The sequence below is a fragment of the Anomaloglossus baeobatrachus genome, chromosome 1 (genome assembly GCF_048569485.1).
Source record: "Anomaloglossus baeobatrachus isolate aAnoBae1 chromosome 1, aAnoBae1.hap1, whole genome shotgun sequence".
Lineage (NCBI taxonomy): Eukaryota > Metazoa > Chordata > Amphibia > Anura > Aromobatidae > Anomaloglossus > Anomaloglossus baeobatrachus.
This window is the reverse complement of record NC_134353.1, coordinates 747,126,770-747,154,006: the sequence shown is the minus strand read 5'-3', so window position 1 is coordinate 747,154,006 and position 27,237 is coordinate 747,126,770. Positions and strand designations below refer to the sequence as shown.

Sequence of the window (27,237 nt, the reverse complement as noted above, 5' to 3'; positions counted from 1 at the left end):
AGAATGATAGCACACCCGCAGGGATGTACTAACATGCTAATGTGGGCGGCTGGCCGGGGAAGTAACACCCAGGGGGCTAGTGCTCTCGCTCATTAGCATATGGTAAAAGATCTTTAGAAATACTTTGCTAAAGATCTCTTTATCTATGCTAGTGTATACAGGGACAGTTAGGAAGGGATTAGCAATATACACCCAGAACTGCTCGTGGTTCTGGGTGCATATTGGACCTGACAAGTTCCCTTTAAATAATTAATTTTCCCTACTGTATGTGTGTACATATACAGTTGAAACTAGAAATTTACATACACCATCTAAAAAAACACATCTTCATGTTTTTCTCACTAAGGCCATGTGCGCACATTGCGTTCAATTCCATAGCGTGTAAGTCACTGCCTGTGCGTCTCAGAACGCAGCCGAAAAAGCTGTGTTGTGAGACGCATTCGGCAGAACGCAACATGCGCACATTCCTGGAGAATTCATGCGTTCTGGATGCTTGCTCTGACATAGACAGAGTGGGAAAAGCATCCAGAACACACATTTTTCACAGTGCAGTACCACTCGGCTCTGCAGCATCCCCATAGACTTACAGCAGAGCCAAGTGGGACCGCACTGTCAAAAAGAGCATGGTTGGCTGCGGACAGTGCCGCGCGATCAGAAGGAACTCGGATGAACTTCACCCGACTTCATTGTGATTGCGCGGCTCTGTGCGTGTGCCGCGGCTTGATTTGCGGTCACAAATGAAGGACTGACCTGTGATCGCAAATCCCCTGAGTGACTACAGTGAGCCGCGCGATCAGCTGTGCTTTCACTCAGGTTACTCACAGTCACAGCTGCAGTCCTCCACCTGAGAGCAGTGGCCGCGAGTAACCTCAGTGACAGCACAGCTGATCGCGCGACTCACTTCAGTTGCTGCATGCATGGAGCTCACAGGAATGGCGGTGTTCTACTGCTGCTCCTGTCAGCTTCCAATGTAGCAGAGCTGAAAGCGTTGTGGGACCTTGCGTGGATTACGTCGGACCTGGAGTTGTTTTTGAGGGTTTAATAAAGTAGTGAAAGAGGGTGTTTTTTGTCTTTCATTCCAAATAAAGGACTTTTTGGATGTGTGTGTTTATTTTCTTTAACTTACAGGTTAATCATGGAAGGTATCTCGGGGAGACGCCTGCCATGATTAACCTAGGACTTAGTGGCAGCTATGGGATGCTGCCATTAACTCCTTATTACCCCGTTTGCCACCGCACCAGGACAATTCGGGATGAGCCGGGTAAAGTCTCAGGACTGTCGCATCTAATGGATGCGGCAATTCTGGGCAACTGCTGGCTGATATTGTTAGACTGGGGGGGCTCCCAATAACGTGGAGCTCCCCATCCTGAGAATACCAACTTTCAGCTGTGTGGCTTTACCCTGGCTGGTATCCAAATTGGGGGGACCGCACGTAGTTTTTTTTCAATTAGTGATATTTTTTTTTACTGCTCAATATAGACACGCCCACCGGCGGCTGTGATTGGTTGCAGTGAGAAAGCTGTGGGGGCGTGTCGGGCGTGTCTGACTGCAATCAATCATAGGCACCGGTGGGCGGGGGAAGCAGGGAATACTTGATGGATCAATGAGCGGCCGGCATTTTCAAAAGAGGAGGAGCCTCCACAATGTGAACGCCGTGCAGCGCCACGCCGGTGATCGTGGATCTGTGAGTATGAGAGAGGGGGTGGGAGGGAGAGACCGCCATGGACAAAGAGAGAGAGAGAGACATAGAGAGAGAAACCGACCGACAGACCGACCGAGAGAGAAAGACGAAAGACCTGCCTTTTTTATGTTAAAAAAACATGCGTATCGCAACAATAATGCAATGCAAACGCACTGCTTAATATTTGGCAGTGTTTTTCTACAACTCATTGATTTCAATGGGTGTAGAACGCAGCCAAAATGGCAAAAACAATTGACATGTTGCTTCTTCAAACGCAGAGATTTTGACAAATTTTTGACAATCAAAACGCTGCGTTTCAAAAAGCATCGTGCGCACAGATTTTGCATGATTCTCATAGACTTTGCTGGAGAATCAGGAAGCATGCATTTTGTCAATGACATAGTGCAGTTGTAAACGCAGCCAAAACGCAGAAAAAAAAAACGCAACTTGCGCACATGGCCTAACTGACATGAAATCAAAATAAATCTTTCCCTTTTTAGGTCAATTAGGATTACCACACTTATTTATAGTTGCCAAATGTCAGAGCAATGATAGAGCGAAAGACTGTGTTAAAGCAGGGGCCTCAAACTCGGCTGGGTGTATGGGCCGCACAGAGGAAAAAAAATAATTTGGGGGGCTGCATTCTTTGCAGGACAAAGTGACATTTATATTGGTACCATTTTTTATTTATTTATTTCTTTATTTTTTTTACACACCTTTGGATCACTGGTTTTGAACATTTTTTCACTTGTTTATTATAACAAACGTGCACATTTTTTGTTTAAAAAAAATAAATAAATAAATTATATATATATATATGTATATATATATGTATATATATATATATATATATATATATATATATATATAAATAATATGATAAAAATTTTGATGGTAAAAAAATGTCATGCTTTTATTTTTGAATATTTTTTTTTTACATTTTATCCCTTTCTTGTAACTACTAGTCTTACAATTATCCCCATATAGTAATTTTGGCCAACATTATTATTATGATTTGTTATTATAGCGCCAATTATTCCATGGCGCTTTACAAGTGAAAGAGGGTATACGTACAACAATCATTAACAGTACAAAACAGACTGGTATAGGAGGAGAGAGGACTCTGCCCGCGAGGGCTCACAGTCTACAGGGAAGGGGTGATGGTACAATAGGTGAGGACAGAGCTGGTTGCACAGTGGTGTACTGGACTGAGGGCTGTTGTAGGTTGAACATCTTTTAGTAATGTTCCCCATCTTGTTGTAATGTGCCCAACCTTGTCCACTTGTAGTACTAGGCCCCATTCTAGTCCCCATCCTACAGTAATGTGCCTCATCCTTGTCCCCATCCTATAGTAATGTTCCCCATCCTTGTCCCCATCTTCTAGTAATGTGCCTCAACCTTGTCCCCATCCTATAGTAATGTGCCCCTTCCTTGTCTGCATCCAATAGTAATGTGCCATTGCTTGTCCCCATCCTATAGTAATTTGTCTAGTAGTGAGCGGAAAGCACTAAAAGATTTACGGAACAACAAAGATCTAATGATAAGACAATCAGATAAAGGAGGGGCTTTGGTCATTATGAACTCTGGACTTTATAAGAAATTGAATTTCATAGATCTTTCTAACGATCACATGTATTTGGAACTTATGTCTGATCCTACAGAAAAATATAAGTCTGAGTTATTGTCTATTTTGAATGAGGGTTTAACTATTAATGCAATTGATGGTAAACTTAAAGACTATTTATTTGTGAATCATCCTGTGGTCCCGGTGTATCATTCCTTACCTAAAACACATAAGGGGTTATTTCCACCTCCCCTTAGACCCATAATAGCGGGTATTGGGGGTCTCAATGAAAAGCTGGGTGAGTGGGTCGACCATTATTTGCAGCCGCTGGTCAGACTCATCCCTAGCTACATTAGAGATTCCAAATCGATTATTTCCCTTTTTGATAATATGGAATGGAAAAAAGAATACACCTGGATCACAGTAGATGTTATTGGTTTGTACCCGGCAATACCTCATGATGTAGCCATTAATTGTTTGGAATATTTTTTGAACAGTTTCAGCAATTATAACCCTTCTATTGTCGAATTTTTGCTAATTGCGGTCAAGTATCTCCTCAGTCACAATTATTTTTCATTTGATAAACGTTTTTTTTTGCAGCGGAGTGGTGTTAGCATGGGAGCGGTTTTCTCACCCTCCCTTGCTAACATTGTTATGGCGGTTTGGGAAGAGAGGTTTTTATACAGTACTAATTCACCTTTTTTTAGTGATATTTTGTGGCTGGGGAGATACATAGATGACATGTTACTCGTATGGAGGAGCACAGAATCCAGAGCTGAGGAATTGTTTTCATATTTGGATAATAATGAGTTCAATCTGAAATTCACACACAATCTACATAAAACAAAAATTAATTTTTTGGACATTGAATTCTCCATCAAAGATAACAGAGTATGTATTTCTCCATTTAGGAAACCTCTGGCCACTAATAACACACTGAATGCATCTTCCTGCCATCCTAAACATGTTCTGAGAAATATTCCAGTGGGAGAATTGATCCGTACTAAGAGAAATAGTTCCAGCCCAGCTACATACAAAAAAGAGGCACAAAGGGTTAAAGACAGACTCAGAGCACGAGATTATCCTGGGTGGGTATTAGACAGAGCAGAGCATATAGTTGATAGAGTAAATAGAGTAGACCTCCTTACCGACAAATCTAAACAGAGGGACAACGATAATTGTTTTATTACCTTCTCTACGCAATTCAGTGATCAATTTGACAGTATAAAAAATATCATAAAAAAATACTTACCTCTGCTGAACCAAGATCTGAGATTGAAGGAAATCATGAGCAAGAATGCAGTTAGATTTGTTGCCAGAAAGGCTCCCACTTTGCAGAGTATTTTGTCTCCTAGCACATTTGTCTCCGCACGGCCGGTCAGATCTACCACGTGGTTAGAAGTCAAAGGTTTTTTTAAGTGCGGTGCCGCTAAATGTAAATGCTGCAGTTTTGTTAGCAAGAGTGATACCTTTGTATCTTTCCACAATGGTAATAGCTTTAACATTAATACTTTCATTAACTGTAATAGTGATCATGTGGTATATCTGATAGAATGTGAACAATGCCAGATTCAGTACGTAGGCTGTACAGTGGGGCCACTTAAAAAACGTATACGCAAGCACATGTCCGATTCAGTGAACGCTAATACCATTGGTATCTCTGCGGTATCTAGACATTTTGCCACAGTCCACAAGGGCAATTTGACAGCTTTTAAATTCAAGGGTATAGAGAAGGTTTTTAAACCATTGAGAGGAGGCGACTATAGGAGAAAGCTACTTAATCATGAAAGTCGGTGGATTTTTATGTTGGATACCCGCCTCCCAAAGGGATTAAATAGCAGACATGATTTGATCTTATGCTATTGAGGTTTTTGAAAAAAAGAGAGAAATTTAACTTTTTTTTTTTTTTTGGCTGACAACTGCGAGACTAATACAACAGCACTTTACACTTCCATTGTATGAGCGTGGTTGATTTGTTGTTGTAGATCTCAACACTGATATTTCTGTCGCTCATTAATATTGATATGTGTTCTGTTTGAGCCTTACATATACGGGTAGGCCTCGGCTGACAACTGCGAGACATTATAATTTTTTTTTTTTTTTTTTTTTTCCTCTCTCTCTCTTCTTATACCTGTGGGCAGTGTCCTTTTTATATGTCTTGCTTCCTATAATGTGTTTTGACAAACGAATGTGATTATCTACATCTATAAAGTGGGGTTTTATTGTGTCTATTGATTTTCATGTCCATTTATGGGAAAAAAAAGAAAGAAAAAAAGATATGTATATTTATCTATATATAAGATTTTCATACCTAGATGTTAATTGATATATATATATTTTTTTCTGTATTTTATCTGGATGGATACCTATGTAATTTAAGGTTAGATAAATACTTCATGGTCTTTTTGTACTTTCCTCTTGTGAATTTGTGATTTTACCTGAGCAGTGTATACTCCCCTATATAATTAATTTATTGAGAACATGTGAGTTACTTCGCTGCTCAGGAAAAACATTTATAAATATCCTCTTAATCTTGTACTGACTATGACCTGAGGAAGGCGTTCCGCCGAAACGCGTAGTAGTATACATCTGCCATGCATCAGTGTGAACAAGCCGGTGTCTTTACTTGAGAAATGGATATATATTTTTAATCGAGTTGATATAAATAAAGAAGCATTTTTATTTATCCCTTTGGAGTCCAGCTGGATTTTTCCACTGCTTTCTTCTATCATCCTATAGTAATGTCCCCAGCCTTATCTCCATCCTATAGTAATGGCTCCAGCCTTGTCCCGATCCTATCGTAATGTGCCCATCCTGTAGTAATGTGTTCATCCTTGTCCCCATTCTATAGTAATGTCCCCATCCTATAGTAATTTGCCCATGCTGTAGTAATATGTCCATCCCTGTCCCCATCTTATAGTAATGTTCCCCATCCTTGTCCCTTTGTAGTAATATCCCCATCCTATAGTAATGTCCCCATTCTATAGTAATGTCCCTATCCTATAGTAATGTGCCCACCTTGTCCCCATCCTATAGTAATGTCCGCATCCTATAGTAATGTGCCCACCTTGTCCCCATCCTATAGTAATGTCCCTATCCTATAGTAATGTCCTCAGCCTTATCCCCATCCTATAGTAATGTTTCCCATCCTTGTCCCCTAGTAGTAATGTTTCCATCCTATAATAATGTACCCATCTTTGTCCCCATCTTATAATAATGTGCCCCTCCTTGTCCCCATCCTGTAGTAATGTGCCCATTCTTGTCCCCACCCTGTAGTAATGTCCCCAACCAATAGTAAGGTGCCCATCCTATAGTAATGTCCCCATCCTATAGTAATGTGCTCACCTTGTCCCTACCCTATAGTAAGGTGCCCACCTTATCCCTATCTTATAGTAATGTCCCCAGCCTTGTCCCCATTCTATAGTAATGTCCCGATCCAATAGTATTGTGCCCATCCTTGTAATGTGCTCACCTTGTCCCCATCCTATAGTAATGTCCCCAGCCTTATCTGTTATGATTCAGTGACCGAGAGGATCAAAAGTGCAAAAACCCAAAAAGTAACCAGAGTGGCTGGAACCTTAACGGACTGCAGACCTAATCCTGACACACAATTGTCTTGGAGTATACTAATGTATGGAGCCCTCATGTGCGGGCAGTTGACAAATGTTATCTTAATTTACCATGTATGATTTTGTATCTGCCGTGTTTTCAATAAAAATTGGATTAAAAAAAAGAAGTAGCCGTGGGACGAGCCTACGATGACCTAGTCGTCTCGACACAGCCGGAGAACTAAAATTCTTACAGATAGAAATATAAGAAAAGCTAATCTGCCTCGGAGCAATTCCCAAATATATAGATAGCCCCCCCACATGTAAAGACTACAGTGATCTAGGAAAACACAATACAAAGCCAGAAAATAGATTCAGCAAAGATGAGGCCCAAACTATCTTTATAGGAAAGGATAGGAAAGAGCACGGTATGCAGCCGTAAAAACCCTAATAAATCTCAGCACACCTGATATGGAAAGACCCTGAGCCCACACAGGCTCTCTCCCACTATATCAGTACTCTGATGTTACTGGGATCCAAAAACACTAATATAGATGAGGGACTGAATTTAATAACAAGCATGACAAAACACAATACATAGCAGAATCATGGAGCTACATATACAGATACTCCCAGCAGTGAATGATTCAATTCCACCAAGAACTCCACACAGGCAAAATAGGAATCAAGAATTAGTATCAAAACCGAAAAAACACCAAAAAAGTGTAAACAGAGGTACAAAGACCAACTTATCTGATAGGAGTTCTGGTAGAGAAAAGGGCCGGTTTCTGAATGTCCTGAGCCCACAGGAGATCCATTGAGCACCGGCAAATAACAGGAGAAAACTACTCAGTTCTCTAGGCCCAATCTGAAAAACCTGATTGCCAGTGTTCCACAGGTGTCTGGCTCTCATTCAACAAGTCAACTGCACCGCCAGCACTGACCACAAGAGGGGGCCCCAAACTTGGAAAATGTATTCACAACACTTATCCCCATCCCATAGTGATGTCCCCAGCCTTGTCCCCATCCTATAGTAATGTGCCCACCTTGTCCCAATTCTATAGAAATGTACCCATCCTGTAGTAATGTGTCCCATCACTGTCCCCTTTTACTAATCTGCCCATGCAGGTCCTCTTCTGGTAGTAATGTGTCCTTTCCTGGTCCTCTGCTTGTAGTTATGTCCCATGCTGGTCCCTTAATGTGCCGTTCTTCACATACACACAAGCAAAAAAAACCCCACTATTCTTCTCACCTGTGCCCCCTTTCCTCGGCTGCCTCATGCCATATAATCATTATTAATGATTGCAAACGCACACAGGAACAAAGGCTTTAATTTTTGGAGACATGAATGTGTGCGTTTGCAATCATTAATCTGGCTTTTTTTTATGTTTCTTTTGGAGTAATGGCTTACGCCTGGCAGAGTGGTCTTTCAGCCCATATTGATACAGTACTTGTTTCACTGTAGATAATGACACAATCTTACCAGCTTCTTTCAGCATCTTCACAAGGTCTTTTGCTATTGTTTTTGGGTTGATATGCATGCCTGACCAAATGTTATGGGTATGTCACGGGTGACAGACAGTCATGTGGTTTCTGGTAATAGAAGATCACAGCATTTGGCTGCGTAAAAATGGTCCTTAACTTTCTATTGTTCATGCTGTCAGTATTCATTGTAATAGGTAGCTTTCCTGCTGGATTTTCATCTCTCCCTATCTTCCACCCAGCAGGAGCTCGCCTTCCACCCAACTGCTGATCATCAGTATTCCCTTGTTGCTTAAATACTCCCTTCTTCCCTGGACTGGTGTTGGTGATATTATTCAGTTCATTCTAGCTCTGGTTGCAAGCAGGTGGCTTGCTCTTAGGCTATGTGCGCACGTTGCGTAAATACATGCAGTTACGCTGCGCTTTGTAGCGCAGCGTAACTGCATGCGTCCTGCGTCCCCTGCACAGTCTATGGAGATTGTGCAGGGGCCGTGCGCACGTGGCGTTTTAGAGCGCAGCGCTTCGGCTACTGCCGAAGCGCTGCGTAAAAAGAAGTGACATGTCACTTCTTCCGTGCGCTTTGCCGGCAGCTCCTGCTCTGTCTATGGGAGGAGCTGCAGGCAGAGCGCATGGAATCGGTTTCCCTACGGACATTTCTGCAGCGATTTAAAGCGCACATGTGCTCTTCAGATCGCTGAAGAAATTTCTGCAGTGAACTGTACGCAACGTGCGCACATAGCCTTATTTGTAGTATCATTGATGAAACTTTGCTAAACTCCTGTCTGAGTCATCTGTAGATAAAAAGTTCATGCTTTTTTCCCCCATGTGTCCTCCTTTTGTCTTCCTTTAGCGTTTAGTGAGGTTGACCAACAGCTCACCTCACCCATTCCCTATTTAGGGTCCAGCACTAGGAATACCTAGGGTCAGGTATCCAGCTTAGCGCATAGGTATGGAACCTATCTAGAGTGGTGAGGGACCCCAGGGACCAGCTGTAGGTTTGGTTAGGGTTCATCATCTCCCCCTTCCCTAGACGCAGGAGTCCTCTTACCTTACCTTTCCTTGCTCGCTTGATACTGCCCCGTATCTAGTATGACACCAAAGCATGTTCATCTCTGGTACACAGAACCCATCTCCTTCCTGATCAGTATGATGGCTGGACATCCCATTTTGTTTGTACTTGCATATAATTGTTTGTACAGTTGAACGAGGCACCTTCATTTGGAAATTGCACCTAAAGATAAACCAGACTTGTGCAAGTCCACAATTCTGTTCCTGAGATCTTGGCTGATTTCTTTTGACTTTCCACTGATGCTACAAAGAGAAGCAGTGTGTTTCATGTGTGCATTCAAATACATCTAGAGGTGTGTGTCTAATTAACTCAGATGTTGTCAATCAGAATCTTCCAAAGACATCATCATATGGGCTGTCCCATATTGTTTAACCCCTTCACGACCGGCCGATATTTCGCTTTCATTTTTTTTTTTCCGCCATTCTTTTTCTGAGAGACGTAACTTTTTTTATTTTTCAGTCAATATGGTCATGTGAGGGCTCATATTTTGCGGAATGAGCTGTACTTTTAAATGAAACCATCAGTTTTACCATATAGTGTACTGGAAAACGGCAAAAAAATTCCAACTGCAGAAAAATTTCAAAAAAAGTGCGATAGCACTATGGTTTTTGAGATATTTTATTCACTGTGTTCACTATATGGTAAAACTGATGTGTGGGTGTGATGCCTCAGGTCAGTGCGAGTTCATAGACACCAAACATGTATAGGTTTACTTTTATATAAGGGGTTAAAAAAAATCGGAGGTTTGTCCGAAAAAAGTGGCGCACGTTTTATGCCATATTCCGTTACCCGTAGCGTTCTCATTTTTCAGGATCTATGGCTCAGTGACTGCTTATTTTTTGCGTCTCGAGCTGATTTTTTTAACGGTACCATTTTTGTGCAGATGCTACGTTTTGATCGCCTCTTATTGCATTTTGCGCAAAAGTTGTGGAGACAAAAAAACGTCGTTTTGGCGTTTGGAATTTTTTTGCCGCTACTCCGTATACTGATCAGATTAATTGATTTTATATTTTGATAGATCGGGCGTTTCTGAACGCGGCGATACCAAAGGTGTGTATATTTTTTATTTTTTTAACCCTTTAATTTTCAATGGGGCGAATGGGGGGTGATTTGAACTTTTAGGTTTTTTTGGGTTTTTTTTTTACTTTTTTAAAACTTTTTTTTAACTTTTTTTATTTTATTTTACTAGTCCCCCTAGGGGGCTATTGCGATCAGCAATCCGATCGCTCTGCAGTATCTGCTGATCACAGCTACAGTTAGGTCCAGAAATATTTGGACAGTGACACAAGTTTTGTTATTTTAGCTGTTTACAAAAACATGTTCAGAAATACAATTATATATATAATATGGGCTGAAAGTACACACTCCCAGCTGCAATATGAGAGTTTTCACATCCAAATCGGAGAAAGGGTTTAGGAATCATAGCTCTGTAATGCATAGCCTCCTCTTTTTAAAGGGACCAAAAGTAATTGGACAAGGGACTCTAAGGGCTGCAATTAACTCTGAAGGCGTCTCCCTCGTTAACCTGTAATCAATGAAGTAGTTAAAAGGTCTGGGGTTGATTACAGGTGTGTGGTTTTGCATTTGGAAGCTGTTGCTGTGACCAGACAACATGCGGTCTAAGGAACTCTCAATTGAAGTGAATCAGAACATCCTGAGGCTGAAAAAAAAGAAAAAATCCATCAGAGAGATAGCAGACATGCTTGGAGTAGCAAAATCAACAGTCGGGTACATTCTGAGAAAAAAGGAATTGACTGGTGAGCTTGGGAACTCAAAAAGGCCTGGGCGTCCACGGATGACAACAGTGGTGGATGATCGCCGCATACTTTCTTTGGTGAAGAAGAACCCGTTCACAACATCAACTGAAGTCCAGAACACTCTCCGTGAAGTAGGTGTATCTGTCTCTAAGTCAACAGTAAAGAGAAGACTCCATGAAAGTAAATACAAAGGGTTTACATCTAGATGCAAACCATTCATCAATTCCAAAAATAGACAGGCCAGAGTTAAATTTGCTGAAAAACACCTCATGAAGCCAGCTCAGTTCTGGAAAAGTATTCTATGGACAGATGAGACAAAGATCAACCTGTACCAGAATGATGGGAAGAAAAAAGTTTGGAGAAGAAAGGGAACGGCACATGATCCAAGGCACACCACATCCTCTGTAAAACATGGTGGAGGCAACGTGATGGCATGGGCATGCATGGCTTTCAATGGCACTGGGTCACTTGTGTTTATTATTATTATTATTATTATTATTGTTTATTTATAGAGCACCATTGATTCCATGGTGCTGTACATGAGGGGGTTACATACAGAATACATGTACACGTTACAATAGACAGACTAGCACAGGGGGAAGAGGGCCCTGCCCTTGCGGGCTTACATCCTAAAGGATTTTGGGGAGGAGACAGTAGGTGGGGTGTAGGTGGGGCGGCAGCTCCGCACGGTGGTGGGGCGGCAGCTCCGCACGGTGGTGGGGCGGCAGCTCCGCACGGTGGTGGGGCGGCAGCTCCGCACGGTGGTGGGGCGGCAGCTCCGCACGGTGGTGGGGCGGCAGCTCCGCACGGTGGTGGGGCGGCAGCTCCGCACGGTGGTGGGGCGGCAGCTCCGCACGGTGGTGGGGCGGCAGCTCTGCACGGTGGTGGGGCGGCAGCTCCGCACGGTGGTGAAGCAGTGAGGTCATTGAAGGTTATAGGCATTTCTGAACAGATGAGTCTTTAGGTTCCGTTTGAAGCTTGCGAGTGTAGTAGATAGTCTGACGTGTTGAGGCAGTGAGTTCCAGGAGACTGGGGATGCTCGGGAGAAGTCTTGGAGTCGGTTGCATGAGGAGCGAATGAGAGAGGAGGATAGAAGGAGATCTTGGGAGGACCGGAGGTTACGTTTTGGAGTGTAGCGAGAGATTAGTTCAGAGATATATGGAGGAGACAGATTATGGATAGCTTTGTAGGTCAGTGTTAGTAATTTGAATTGGATACGGTGGAAGATTGGGAGCCAGTGGAGGGACTTGCAGAGAGGAGACGCGGGGTGGTATTGAGGAGAGAGGTGGATCAGTCGGGCAGCAGAGTTAAGGATGGACTGGAGAGGGGCAAGTGTGTTAGCAGGGAGACCACAGAGGAGGATGTTGCAGTAGTCGATGCGGGAGATTATGAGGGCGTGCACTAGAATTTTTGTAGATTGGGGATTGAGAAAAGGGCGGATTCTGGAGATATTTTTGAGTTGAAAACGGCAGGAGGTGGTGAGGGATTGGATGTGCGGTATGAAGGACAGGGCAGAGTCAAAGGTCACTCCGAGGCACCGAACTTTGGGTGCTGGGGAGAGCGTGATGTTATTAATTGTAATGGATAGATCAGGTGGAGAGTGCAGGGGAGATGGAGGAAAGATGATCAGTTCAGTTTTGGCCATATTGAGCTTTAGGAAGCGAGAGGAAAAGAAGGAAGATATAGCAGATAGGCACTCTGGGATTCTGGACAGCAGAGATGTGACATCTGGACCAGAGAGGTAGATCTGAGTGTCATCAGCATATAGGTGGTACTGGAAGCCATGGGACTTTATGAGTTGTCCCAGGCCAAATGTATAGATAGAAAAAAGTAAGGGTCCCAGGACAGAGCCTTGAGGGACACCAACAGAGAGAGAACGGGATGAAGAGGTTGTGTGGGAATGGGAGACACTAAAAGTGCGGTTGGAGAGGTATGAAGAGATCCAAGAGAGAGCGAGGTCTCTGACACCAAGGGAAGAGAGGATCTGTAGTAGCAGGGAGTGGTCAACAGTGTCAAAGGCTGAGGATAGGTCTAGAAGTAGGAGTACAGAGAAGTGGTTGTTAGCTTTGGCGGTAAGTAAGTCATTTGTGATTTTAGTCAGGGCAGTTTCAGTGGAATGATGTGGACGGAAGCCGGACTGTAGGTTGTCAAAGAGAGAGTTAGAGGAGAGGTGGGAGGAAAGTTCAGCATGGACATGCTGTTCCAGGAGTTTTGAGGCAAGTGGGAGTAGCGATATGGGTCGATAGCTGGTAGTAGAGGTTGGGTCGAGGGAAGGTTTCTTTAGGATAGGTGTGACTGTTGCATGCTTAAAGGCAGAAGGGAAGGTACCAGTTGTTAGAGATAGGTTGAAGAGATGGGATAAGGCGGGAATAAGGATAGTGGTGAGGTTGGGGAGGAGGTGGGATGGGATGGGGTCAAGTGCGCATGTAGTGAGGTGCGCTTTTGAGAGAAGATGTGCAAGCTCTCCTTCGGTGATAGTGGGGAGGAAGTTTATGGGGGAGGGGCAGTGGTCTGTTATATAAAGGGGTTGTGGTGGTTCAGCAGAAAAGACTTGTCTGGTTTGGTCGATCTTTTCTTTGAAATATGTGGCAAATTCTTCTGCGGAGATGAGGGAGGTTGGAGGGGGCAGCGGTGGGCGAAGGAGGGAGGTAAAAGTGTTAAATAGCTGTTTGGGGTTGTGTGTTAAAGAGGATATGAGGTTTTTGAAGTAATTCTGTTTAGCCGAGGTAAGGGCCAAGCGAAATGTGTGAATTGCATTTTTGAATGTGGTGAAGTCTTCCTGGGAGTGCGTTTTCTTCCAGCGCCGCTCTGCGGCTCTAGACACTTGCCGTAGTTTTTTAGTGAGGCTGTTGTGCCAGGGTTGTCTATTGATTCGTCTTGCTCTGCCGTTCACAAGAGGAGCGACTGAATCAATAGCTGATGTGAGAGTGGCGTTGTAGAAAATGGTGGCACTGTTTGTGTCGTGGAGTGAAGATATGGAGGACAGCGGTAGGATAGAGTCAGAAAGGGTGTGTATGTTGATGTGTGCAAGGTTTCTGCGGGGGTGTGATATGTGCTGGACAGGGGGGGCAGGTGAGGAGGACAGGGCTGAAAAGGTCAGCAGATGGTGGTCAGATAAGGGGAGAGGGGAGGTAGTGAGGTTAGATAGAGAGCAGAGACGGGTGAAGATAAGGTCTAGTGTGTGGCCATCTTTGTGGGTGGCAGAGGCGGACAACTGAGTTAGACCAAAAGATGAGGCGAGGGAGAGGAGTTTGGAGGCCGCTGACTGGCGGGTGTCAGTGGGGATGTTGAAGTCACCCATGATGATAGTGGGGATGTCAGCAGAGAGAAAGTGTAGAAGCCAGGCGGAGAACTGGTCGATAAAGGCAGTGGTTGGGCCCGGGGGTCTGTATATGACGGCCACTTGGAGGTTGGAGGGAGAGTAGATGCGGACAGAGTGCACTTCAAAGGAAGGCAGGACAAGGGAGGGTAGAGGTGGCATTGGGGTGAAGCTGCAGTTGTTAGAAAGGAGGAGGCCCACTCCTCCACCCTGTCTATTGCCAGGGCGAGGGGTGTGGGTGAAGTGGAGGCCGCCGTAGCACAGCGCAGCAGGGGAGGCAGTGTTGGATGGTGTCAGCCATGTTTCGGTGAGGGCCAGAAAGGATAGATTGCTAGAGATAAAGAGGTCGTGAATGAAGTGCAGTTTATTACAGATGGAACGGGCATTCCAGAGCGCTCCAGAGAGAGGGGGCTGCGGAGTGGCAGAGAGGGGAATGGATTTTATGTTGGAGAGGTTGCGGTAGTTACTACTAGATGGGGAGCGGTAGGGGGGTGATAAAGAGGAGTGTCCCATCTGTGGGGGTCCAGGATTGGGAGATATGTCGCCAGCAGCGAGGAGAAGTAGAGAAAGGGAGAGCAGGTGGGAGAAGGAGAGTGGACGGCCTGGTCTGCGCGATACTAGAAGCGATCTGCGGTTTAGGAGCAGGTCAGCAGATGAGGACAGGTGGGGAGGTAAGAGGGAAGGGGAGATGAATATTTGTTTGGAGAGTGCTGGGGTTTGGGGATAGCGAAGGAGAGTGAGGAGGAGTGGAGCAAAGACTGTGAGGGCGTAAGTGAACATGGTGTGAATTGGGTTTTCAAGTGGGAATAAGGGGGGAGGAGCAAAATGCAAGTGAAAGACACACAGTTAAAGAAGTAGAGTTCACCTTCTGGTCACTTCTGGGACATTTCTGGTATATTTCTGAGCACTTATGAAGCACTTGTAGAAGTACACAGACCAAGGTGCACAGACCTAATGGCCTAAATTTATACCAGTCTCTACCAGTTTATTGATGACATAACAGCAGACAAGAGTAGCCGGATGAATTCTGAAGTGTACCAGGATATACTTTCAGCCCAGATTCAGCCAAATGCCGCAAAGATGATCGGACGGCGCTTCATAGTACAGATGGACAATGACCCCAAGCATACAGCCAAAGCTACCCAGGAGTTCATGAGTGCAAAAAAGTGGAACATTCTGCAATGGCCAAGTCAATCACCAGATCTTAACCCAATTGAGCATGCATTTCACTTGCTCAAATCCAGACTTAAGACGGAAAGACCCACAAACAAGCAAGACCTGAAGGCTGCGGCTGTAAAGGCCTGGCAAAGCATTAAGAAGGAGGAAACCCAGCGTTTGGTGATGTCCATGGGTTCCAGACTTAAGGCAGTGATTGCCTCCAAAGGATTCGCAACAAAATATTGAAAATAAAAATATTTTGTTTGGGTTTGGTTTATTTGTCCAATTACTTTTGACCTCCTAAAATGTGGAGTGTTTGTAAAGAAATGTGTACAATTCCTACAATTTCTATCAGATATTTTTGTTCAAACCTTCAAATTAAACGTTACAATCTGCACTTGAATTCTGTTGTAGAGATTTCATTTCAAATCCAATGTGGTGGCATCCAGAGCCCAACTCGCGAAAATTGTGTCACTGTCCAAATATTTCTGGACCTAACTGTACAAGGCTGTAAACAGCAGATACGCTCTCTTTCTCTTTTGCTGTGCCGTTGGCACAGCGAAAGTGAAAGCAAGTCAGGTGTAGTACAGGAGTCATCACATGACCCTGTGCTACCATGACAACTATCAGAAGTCACGTGATCGCGTCACGTGACTTCCGGTATCGGGCGGTAAGTAAAAGTTTACCGCGATCGCGCTTATAATGGCGCTGTCACATATTGACAGCGCCATATAAGGGGTTAAACGGCACGAGCAGATAACGATTCTGCTCGTGCCTAGCAGGCACACATCTCAGCTGTGAAAATCAGCTGAGATGTGTGCCGATTGCAGCATGATGCTGCCGGCAGACCGCGGGCAGTAACGTTATGACCGCAAGGACGTAATTTTACGGCCCGCGGTCGTTAAGGGGTTAAAGGCATAGTACTCTTAGTGTATGTAAACTTTTGACTTTGCAGAAAGTAATACAAATGCCTTAAACATGCTCTGTCTTTCATCATTCTGGCATTTGGCAAATATAAATAATTTTGGTTCCTAACTGACCTAAAATGGGAAAGATTTATCTTGATTTCTTGTCAGCTAGAAAGAAAAACATGCAGATGTGTCTTTTTAGATAGTGTATGTAAACGTCTGCTGGTTTCAACTGTGTGTGTGTGTGTATATATATATATACTGTATATATGACAGTTCATTCACTTTGTCATGATGGGTCACTCAGTGGGCTTGCTTCGGTGAGGTACACAGGAACACTGTCACTTTATATGTCCAGTGATTTTATTGCAGGCTTTATAAACCAGCACAGATTAATCAAAACAAGAGCCTTAAGGGTGCTTTACACGCTGCGACATCGCTACCGGTATATCGTCGGGGTCACATCGTTAGTGGCGCACATCCGGCGCCGGTAGTGACATCGCAGTGTGTGACACCAAGGAGCGATGATCAACGATTGCAAAAAGTTCAAAAACGGGGATCGTTGACACGTCGCTCCTTTCCTTAATATCGCTGCTGCCACAGGTACGATGTTGTTCGTCGTTCCTGCGGCAGCACACATCTCCTTACCTGCGTCCACCGGCAATGCGGAAGGAAGGAGGTGGGCGGGATGTTGCGTACCGCTCATCTCCGCCCCTCCGCTTCTATTGGCCGGCCGCATAGTGACGCCGCAGTGACGTCGCTATGACGCCGAACGCACCTCCTTGAGGGAGGGATTGTTCGGCGGTCACAGCGACGTCGCTGACAAGGTATGTGCATGTGACGCTGCCATAGCGATAATGTTCGCTAAGGCAGCGATCAACACATATCGCACATACGACGGGGGCGGGTGCTATCGCTCACGACATCGCTATCAATAGCTAGCGATGTCGCAGTGTGTAAAGCGCCCTTTAGGCTATGTTCACACTTTCTTCACTTGTATCCAACCAAGAATACTAATGATGCCAAAAAATCCATTAACTTTTTTTTATTTTTATTAACATTTTATAAAATCATAACAATTGGCATTATAGGGCAAACAACAAATGCAAAACTGCATCCTCCATCCATTGGGGAGGGGCAGGTGAGGAAGCGCTCTGCCTATAGTAAGTATTACCAGGCTAATATACATATATCTCTATTGTTACAAATACCATACAAGTTATAAGCAATCCAAGAGAAGTGTTTTCTAATAGACTGGTAGTGATCTATCACAGGCTCATATGGACAGCACTCCTAGTCCAGATAGCCATATAAGCAGCACTCACCAGTCACAATGGCCAATCAGCACGCTTATCAAACAGTTCAAAAAATTCAGAAAGGTCTCACCACATTGGTCGCAGTACCCGGCAGCACATCTAGCTGGACCATACAAAATCATATAGAAAGTGAATCCATGTGCGGCAGGGCGTGGTAGATTAACAATATATTTAGAGCCATATAACTATAGCACCATGAAATAATATGCAAAATTAGCACTTGTGCAATGGGATGCTATAGCCACCTATTTTAAGCCGTATATATGTGGCAAAACAACCTCACATACAGAGTAAAGGCTACTTTACACACTGCGATATTGGTCCCGATATCGCTAGTGTGGGTACCCGCCCCCATCTGTTGCGCGACAAGGGCAAATCGCTGCCCGTGCCGCACAACAGCCGTCACACATACATACCTGTCCGGCGACGTCGCTGTGACGGGCGAACCGCCTCCTTTCTAAGGGGGCGGTCCGTGCGGCGTCACAGCGACGTCACTGAACCGCCGCCCAATAGCAGCGGAGGGGCGGAGCTGAGCGGGACTTAACATCCCGCCCACCTCCTTCCTTCCTCATAGCGGCCGGGAGGCAGGTAAGGGGAGCTTCCTCGTTCCTGCGGCGTCACACGCAGCGATGTGTGCTGCCGCAGGAACGAGGAACAACCTCGTTACTGCTGCAGTAACCAGATTTGAGAATGGACCCCCATGTTGCCGATTAGCGATTTTGCACGTTTTTGCAACGATGCAAAATCGCTTATCGGTGTCACACGCAACGGCATCGCTAATGCGGCCGGATGTGCGTCACGAATTCCGTGACCCCAACGACTCCGCATTAGCGATGTCGCAGCGTGTAAAGCCCGCTTAAGCCCATATTACAGCGAGATGTTATCCCCGCCTGTAGTACATAATAATTTATTGGGGCCATATGTTATAGGCTATGTTCACACTTCTGTTATTTTGTATCAGTCACAATCCGCCGCTCAGAGAAACAGCGCAATCCATTTGGCGGATTCTGTTGTTTCTCATAGATTTGTACTAGCAGCGGATTGTGACTGATGACGTTGCGCGGCGCATCAGTCGTTTAGTGACTGACCGTCGGGCGGGAGGGACGCAGAATGCAACTCTTTTGTAGCGGTTGAAACCTGCACATAGAGGTAACATTTGGTTAGGTACCCATGCACACAAGCAGTTTTTAACTGCATATAGAGGAAACATTTGGTTAGGGACCCCATAAATAAGAGATTACCGTGAAGTTGATTATGGGGCAGTAATGAATTGATCAATACATTAGCTACATATCTCTTTTTTCAAATAATCCTCAGCAGTTATGCAATGTCACATTTCAATTTTTTCAATTTTTCATATGGCTAGTTGTATTTTTCATTCCTTATGTATTATAAAGAAGTTATGTTTGTTCATATTTCTCTGAATTTGGTGTGCAGCTTTAACGTCTGTGTGTGGTGGCTCTTGAAGCACTGACTCCAGCAGTAGTCCACTCCTTGTGAATTTCCCCCAAATTTTTGACTGGCCTTTTCTTAGCAATCCTATCAAGGCTGCGGTTATCCCGGTTTCTTGTGCACCTTTTCCTACCACACTTTTTCCTTCCACTCAACTCTCCATTAATATGCTTGGATACAGCACTCTGTGAACAGCCAGCTTCTTTGGCTATATAGAGGTTAAAACCTGGCTCAACCTATCGTAATTGTAGGTGCTCTGGAGAAAACAGTCAATATAATACATATACTCCGGCACACTATAGAGAAATGCGAAGAAGAGTCCAATATGATGCTCAAAAATTGGTTTTATTATAAACGTAAAATTGTCCGACGTTTCAACCCAATTAGGGTTTTCTTCAGGGACTAATGTACAATAACAGAAAAAGAAAAATACAAGGTCACAATAATACACAAATGTTATCTACTCACAATATGTATTACACACGAGGAAAAAAGGGGAAGGGAGGGGGGATTACATCATGAAAACAGTATATAAATCATGAGCGTTCCATAGAGAAAGTACATGAAAATCACACATGAACTTAAAAAAGTACATACAACTGAAAACAATCCTCCCAGATGGGGATCAATACAACATGTTTGTACCAAATCAGAGAACTGAAGGTCAAGACATACCTATGAAAGCTAGAGCTAGATTTCTTAAACGAGCACCAAAACACGGTGGGTAAACTGACTATTGGTATCCGTAAAGGTACTAAAAAGGGTGAAACATGAAATGTTAGTGTTACAAATTATGATGGAAAGAAAAGAAAAGATAATACACAATTAGCAATCCTATCAAGGCTGCGGTTATCCCGGTTTCTTGTGCACCTTTTCCTACCACACTTTTTCCTTCCACTCAACTCTCCATTAATATGCTTGGATACAGCACTCTGTGAACAGCCAGCTTCTTTGGCTATGACCTTTTGTGGCTTACCCTTCTTGTGGAGTGTGTCAAGTCAGAAGTCTTCCCCATGATTGTGTAGCCTACTGAACCAGACTAAGGGACCCATTGAAACGCTTAGGTTGCCTTTGCACGTGTTTTGTGGTAATAATTCTAATTTTCTGGGATGACTTTTGGGTTTTCATTGGCTGTAAGCCATAATCATCAACATTAACAGAAATAAACACTAGAAATAGATCACTCTGTGTGTAATGACTCTATATAATATATGTGTTTCCCTTTTTGTATTGACTTACTGAAATAAATTAACTTTTTGATGATATTCTAATTTATTGAGATGCACTTTATTGAGATGCACGTACAAGTAATAGGAAGGCAGAGCCGCGGCTGCCTCTCACTTTGTCCACATCACTTATACCTCCAAAGGTGGACATTGGGTGCGGTGCTCGAGTGACGTAAGAACATAACGTGAGCCCCGGGAACACAAGTGACAACACCGCTGGAACAGCACCAGCAACCAAGGTGGGTTAAGCAATTTTAACAGAGGCAAATATGGGAAATTACAAGGGTTTGTCCTAGTAGTGGACATCCCCTGTAAGAACAGAACAAATAGTGTTGTCACTTTCCTCCCTAAATAGATAGCAGCTATTAATCCTCCAGCCAGCAGGGGGCGGTCAATGACCAAAACTATAAGTGATCTGTGTAGAATAGGGGGAAGTTCCCGCACAATGCTTCTGTTTAGCCTCTGCTGGTTGGCGGAAGTATCGACCACAGAGAAGCTGGTTGGCGGAAGTATCGACCACAGAGAAGCTGGTTGGCGGAAGTATCGACCACAGAGAAGCTGGTTGGCGGAAGTATCGACCACAGAGAAGCTGGTTGGCAGAAGTAAGGCAGACTTTGCTGTGAGTCAGACTTGAGGGTAAGGGCGGGTGACGCCCTCTCTGGCAGAGGCCTGCGGCGCTGTCACTATCTCCCCCTAGGAGGCCTTCCCGTTCCCCGGTGCGTACCATGAGGCGGCTGGGCGAGCTCTACTAGGCTGTGGGCAAATGTTACCGGAGTCCAGTCCAGCAGCAGCACAGAGATCCCGCCCGCGGCCGCAGCAGCAGGAGGTGAAGGAGGAGGAGTTGTCCTACCCGGAGTGGATTAGCCGAAGCTACGTGGAGCTCATGAGTCTGAACGAGCACTCGATGCAGGCGCTGTCCTGGAGGAAGCTCTACCTGAGCCGGGCCAAGCTCAAAGCCTCCAGCCGCACCTCGGCGCTGCTCTCCGGATTCGCCATGGTAAGAGGGGCCGCTGCCTCGGCTCAAGGTTACCCCTGTATGGAGGGGTCTGTACGGCGGCCCGAGGGGCGTCAGCAGTCTGTCCACTGGGCAGAAGTGGAGAATTACTGGCCTGAAAGATGACAGGAGGAGCAGCCCGGCCCCACGTGTGGAGGGCTGCCTGGCGGTGACAGGAGGAGCAGCCGGGCCCCACGTGTGGAGGGCTGCCTGGTGGTGACAGGAGGAGCAGCCCGGCCCCACGTGTGGAGGGCTGCCTGGTGGTGACAGGAGGAGCAGCCGGGCCCCGCGTGTGGAGGGCTGCCTGGTGGTGACAGGAGGAGCAGCCGGGCCCCGCGTGTGGAGGGCTGCCTGGCGGTGACAGGAGGAGCAGCCGGGCCCCGCGTGTGGAGGGCTGCCTGGTGGTGACAGGAGGAGCGGCCGGGCCCCGCGTGTGGAGGGCTGCCTGGTGGTGACAGGAGGAGCAGCCGGGCCCCGCGTGTGGAGGGCTGCCTGGTGGTGACAGGAGGAGCAGCCGGGCCCCGCGTGTGGAGGGCTGCCTGGTGGTGACAGGAGGAGCAGCCGGGCCCCGCGTGTGGAGGGCTGCCTGGTGGTGACAGGAGGAGCAGCCGGGCCCCGCGTGTGGAGGGCTGCCTGGTGGTGACAGGAGGAGCAGCCGGGCCCCGCGTGTGGAGGGCTGCCTGGTGGTGACAGGAGGAGCAGCCGGGCCCCGCGTGTGGAGGGCTGCCTGGTGGTGACAGGAGGAGCAGCCGGGCCCCGCGTGTGGAGGGCTGCCTGGTGGTGACAGGAGGAGCAGCCGGGCCCCGCGTGTGGAGGGCTGCCTGGTGGTGACAGGAGGAGCAGCCGGGCCCCGCGTGTGGAGGGCTGCCTGGTGGTGACAGGAGGAGCAGCCGGGCCCCGCGTGTGGAGGGCTGCCTGGTGGTGACAGGAGGAGCAGCCGGGCCCCGCGTGTGGAGGGCTGCCTGGTGGTGACAGGAGGAGCAGCCGGGCCCCGCGTGTGGAGGGCTGCCTGGTGGTGACAGGAGGAGCAGCCGGGCCCCGCGTGTGGAGGGCTGCCTGGTGGTGACAGGAGGAGCAGCCGGGCCCCGCGTGTGGAGGGCTGCCTGGTGGTGACAGGAGGAGCAGCCGGGCCCCGCGTGTGGAGGGCTGCCTGGTGGTGACAGGAGGAGCAGCCGGGCCCCGCGTGTGGAGGGCTGCCTGGTGGTGACAGGAGGAGCAGCCTGGTGCCACATCAAAGTTGAATGTGCAGGAAACAGACCCTGTAAGGGTCTGTGCCCACGATGAGGACCTGCTGTTTCCTGGATGCGGCGGGTCCTCACCTGCGGGCCTGCAAGGCTCCTCTACAGGAGACAGCAAACTGCTTGGGTTCTGGGCGCTGTTGTCTCTCGCTGTGTTCTCCCTGTGGCGAACGCTTGCGACTCCGCAGCAAATAATTGACATGCCAGGGCTCTCCGAGCCGCACCGCAGGTCAGTTTACGCTGTGAGCCGTACATGCTCGGTGGGCATGGGATTTCTAGAAGTCTCTTCCCCTGTGCTCGTACTGTACAATGCAGCATTTTGGATGCAGCTGAAACATGCTGCGCCCAAAATGCTGTGAACGCAAGATGACAGCGATACATGTGTTCGTGTGTATAATATATATATAAAAAAACCCCAAAACATTCCACAGGTGGGCAGCCCCCTTGATTGCCGTCATTTGCGGTTGTGACTTGTCTGACACACCACTGCTGACCAAGCGTTTGTTCCTGAATTTTTGTTACTCTGTGTGGTGACAGTGTCGGCTGCATAACGAGGGCTTATACCCCCACAAATACTTTTTGTGTGACATATGTGATAGGAGTACCCATTGTGGGGGCCTCTGGGATTCTGCCCCTCTTGCTTGTAGTGGGTTGGCAGTGAGGATCCTACTAATCACCTGTGGGAAATGGTATTCCATCGATTGGCAGATATGGGAAGAATGTTTTGTCTTTCTTTCCTTGATCTATTTATTAACCCTTTCTCTATCCAGCCAGTTATCTTCTGAGATCCCATGGTTGGATAGAAGCAAGGAGCTTCCTTTTGTCACCCTATGTTCGCTCCTCTGTGATGGTAACTTGGGTTATGAGTGGGTTTCTAGCGGCCAGGTCTGCTTTCTCCAACAGTCCCATAGACAATGAAGCGGAGGCTGAGCAGCGCTCCTCTGCCCCATTCAAGACGAGCCCTATTCTCAGAATTGCTGGGATGTCCCCGCAGTCAGACCCCAGCAATTAGGAAGTTATCCACCATTTGTAGCATTGTGTAAGTTTATTATCTTGTACTTTTATATGTGCCTCAAAAAGGTTATCAAAAAAATACAAAAATGTGAAGTTATGGCTTCAATGTTGATAAAAAAAAAACAACAAAAAACTCTGAAACCCAAAATAGCTGCAACCTCTGGGTGCTAAACAGTTTAAAGGGCTTCTATGGGAATAGAAAAAAAGGACTTGAGGAAATGTTATTAATAGATTCCTAATTACTTTTAATTAGCAAACCACAGTAGGTTTGTCTAGGGAGGTAACCAGTATAACGTAAATATGGACACTGCCTTGTTACACTGACAGAAGCGTGTCCTAAATTGTTAGAGCATGTGAGGAGGAAGCCCCCAAACTCCAGTGTCCCATGTAACAAGACAAAACTCTGGGCAGCGATAGGTGTTTCACCGCACGTGATATGGTGAGTAGCCAGGACTGGTCAGATCAGCTATTTCCACTGACTAGTCCTGGTCTCGAGTGCTGGAATCACACCCACTCGGCGTGATTGACATTGTCACTGTGTCCAATCATAGCTTAATTGTAGGGATTCTGGTGAAGGCGCACAAGACTCTGTACTGAGGTGATGACCGAGCGTAGTGAAAATGTCAATCATGCCGACTGGGTGTGATCACAGCAGCTGAGGCGGGACTAGTCCAGGAGAATAGAGGTCCTGCTGAACTAGACCTCGGAAATTTGCAGATCATCACCTGAGAATTAAAGGTGCTTTTGCTGCATAGAGCTCCACGGCTTTCTTACAGCAGACGCTTGATTAAAAAAAAAGCACTGATAAATCTCTGTACAGACGACTTGTGTTCCCTATAACCTGCCCCCTCTATCGCTCGCTCCTCCTTGGACCAGCGGCTACATGGACCATAGACCTCACCAGACTGGAACTGATCTATGCATTTGTTTATAAACTTTTTTTTTTTTAATTTATCTGTTCCTTCTTTATAAAATGAAAATCTGATTGACTGTACTAGATAGAAGTAATCCTTGTTCTACAGTCATGTGAGAATTGTGGTTTCCGTTTCCACCTTTTCTGAGCTGTACGATCGCTGTCGTTGTGAACCCAGCTAGTATACGTTTCTGGAGGATTTTGCACATTTGATGAGTGCCGCAGACCCAGTTCTTACAGTTAAGCCTTTGCATAGTTTGGGATTATGAAATACTAGTATTAATAGATTAGGACATTGCCATAGTTGTGTTTAGCTCCAGCTTTCATCACAAGATTTAGCCATGAAGGTTTAATAATACAGTGGCAGGGCGTAATAATGTACTGCATATCTGTTTATGAGAAACGGTGAAGTTAACCCCTAATAGTTGTACATACTAGGCTGCTTTCATATACATGCATTTTAAGAGAAACTACAGGGTTTGTTTGTTTTTTTTAGAAGTATGTTGGTTTGGGTTTATTTATTTTATTTTTTTTTTAAATCCAAAGCCAGAAGTGGGTTAAAAAAACAATAGGAAATATAAATCAGGGACTTGTGCTATTTTCACCCATTATTCTTACTACATAGGTTACATATATAGACCCTTCCCCATCGATTCTGCTGCTTTCTTTCCTGTTTAGGCTTATGGAAAAGTACAGCAGACTTGTTCCATACAATGGCCTAGGGTAAAAACTAAACTGCGCTACATTTGCTTCTTTTTGCATTGGACTCATAGGCTTCCTTTCCTTTAAAAAGATTATCCATCATTTGAAGAGTGGTGTAAGAAAAGATGTTGCTTGTCATGAATTTGGTGTCCAGTCCCACCCTCGCTCCATCCACTTTGAGTGAAGCAAAAATGGCATGAGAACACAATGTTGCTAAATTTTGGGACTTTTTTTTTTTTTTTTTTTATTGGAAAAAGCTAGTGAGCGTGTGCATTAGCAGTCATGCTTAAAGGGAAGGTATCGTCAAAAAAAATAACTGAAAAAATGTAAAGTAATAATGTTTAAATATTTTTTTTTTTTTATTGTGCAAAATATTAAAAAAAAAAAATTAAAAAGTTTGATATTTTACACTGTTAAACACTAGGGGGAGCAGCTTCTGAAATCCTACTGAATTTCCACTGTATAAAAAGCTCAGATTACAGCCTGCAGTAAAGTGGGCGGAGTCTGCTCTCCTGTATGTGGTGGCGCCTCCCCCCTCCTAATCTGAGTGTTTACAACAGATAACAGAGAATGACATGTAACACACACACACACCCCTGATGGGGACCTTGTGCTACACACACACACACCCCTACCCCTGATGGGGACCTTGTGCTACACACACACACACACACACACACACACACACACACACACACACACACACACACACACACAATCACCCCTGATGGGGACCTTGTGCTACACACACACACACTCACCCCTGATGGGGACCTTGTGCTATACACACAATCACCCCTGATGGGGACCTTGTGCCACACACTCACACACACCTTTCACATCATTCCTCCCTGTGACCTCCGGTGGGCGCTCCAGGCAGCTGTGCTGCATGCTATCCTCCCCTGCGTCCGGCCGACATTTCACATATCCGATCGCATACACTCACACATCCGATCGCATACACTCACACACACTCACGATATCGCACATACCTGTACAATCGCGAGCACACACTCACAATATCCGGAGATATCACATGCTTCCCATGTGATCCTCTCGCGGGTCCTGGAAGCTCACTGCACAGCATCGCAAGCGCCGACTCACACTCATAATCACCCTTGATGGGGACCTTGTGACGCTGACAGACGCTGTGGCAGGGGGCAGAGCAGGGGCTAAGGAGAACGCAGGGAGGGGGTGTCATTGGAGACGGTAACGGCGGGGGGAGGGGCGGCGTCAGTAGCTGGGGCAGAGCAGGGGCTGGGGAGAACGGAGGGAGGGGGTGTCATTGGAGACGGTAACGGCGGGGGGAGGGGCGGCGGCCCGTACTCACACATCCCGGCGGGTGACAGGGGTAAAGTGGAGCAAACAGCACACGCTGTGAGCTCCACAATAATGGCGCTGAACTCCTCCCTCTGTTGTGTTCTGGACAGCCCAGGGAGCGCGTCCAGGTCACAGCAGACGCCCACTCTAACGTACTTCATGGGGTCGGACCCCGACTATCAGAGTCTATGCACAGGGGCTGCCGTAAAGGAAGGAGTTACTGTCATTACACACACTGCAAATCCAGCATGGCAGCCCCCAGTGCCTCCAGTAAAATAAGAATTACATAAAAACTAAATAAGCTGCGATTTTCATTTTGTATTAGAAATACTTGATTTCATAATCACTATTTTTAATACAAAAATAAAAAACCGCGATACCTTCCCTTTAATGCCACTGTCAGAGAATGATGGCGATATTTAAATAAACTTCTGTGATCAGGGCTGGTGCTGATCGCTGCAGATGCTGGCTGTGTATCATAGCCATAATCTGCCCTTTATGGACCTGGCTCGACTCTTGAGCCCGCACCATACATGTGCATCCTGACTGTGATATATTATTTTATGGTGTCCAAAG

The 27,237-nt window shown here is 45.9% G+C and overlaps 1 protein-coding gene across 2 annotated transcripts in view; it reads left to right on the top strand.

The window, feature by feature from the left end:
• Positions 1–20,993: 20,993 nt before the first annotated feature.
• LOC142250985 (calcium release-activated calcium channel protein 1) overlaps positions 20,994–27,237 on the top strand; it is a 48,870-nt gene continuing 42,626 nt past the window's right edge. Inside the window, exon 1 of one of the 2 annotated variants that reach the window (XM_075323449.1) lies at positions 20,994–21,477. In XM_075323449.1, the coding sequence (XP_075179564.1) occupies positions 21,244–21,477 (234 nt within the window). In that variant the 5' untranslated portion in view covers positions 20,994–21,243. The remainder of the gene's footprint in view (positions 21,478–27,237) is intronic. The other variant, XM_075323459.1, reaches the window with a different exon arrangement.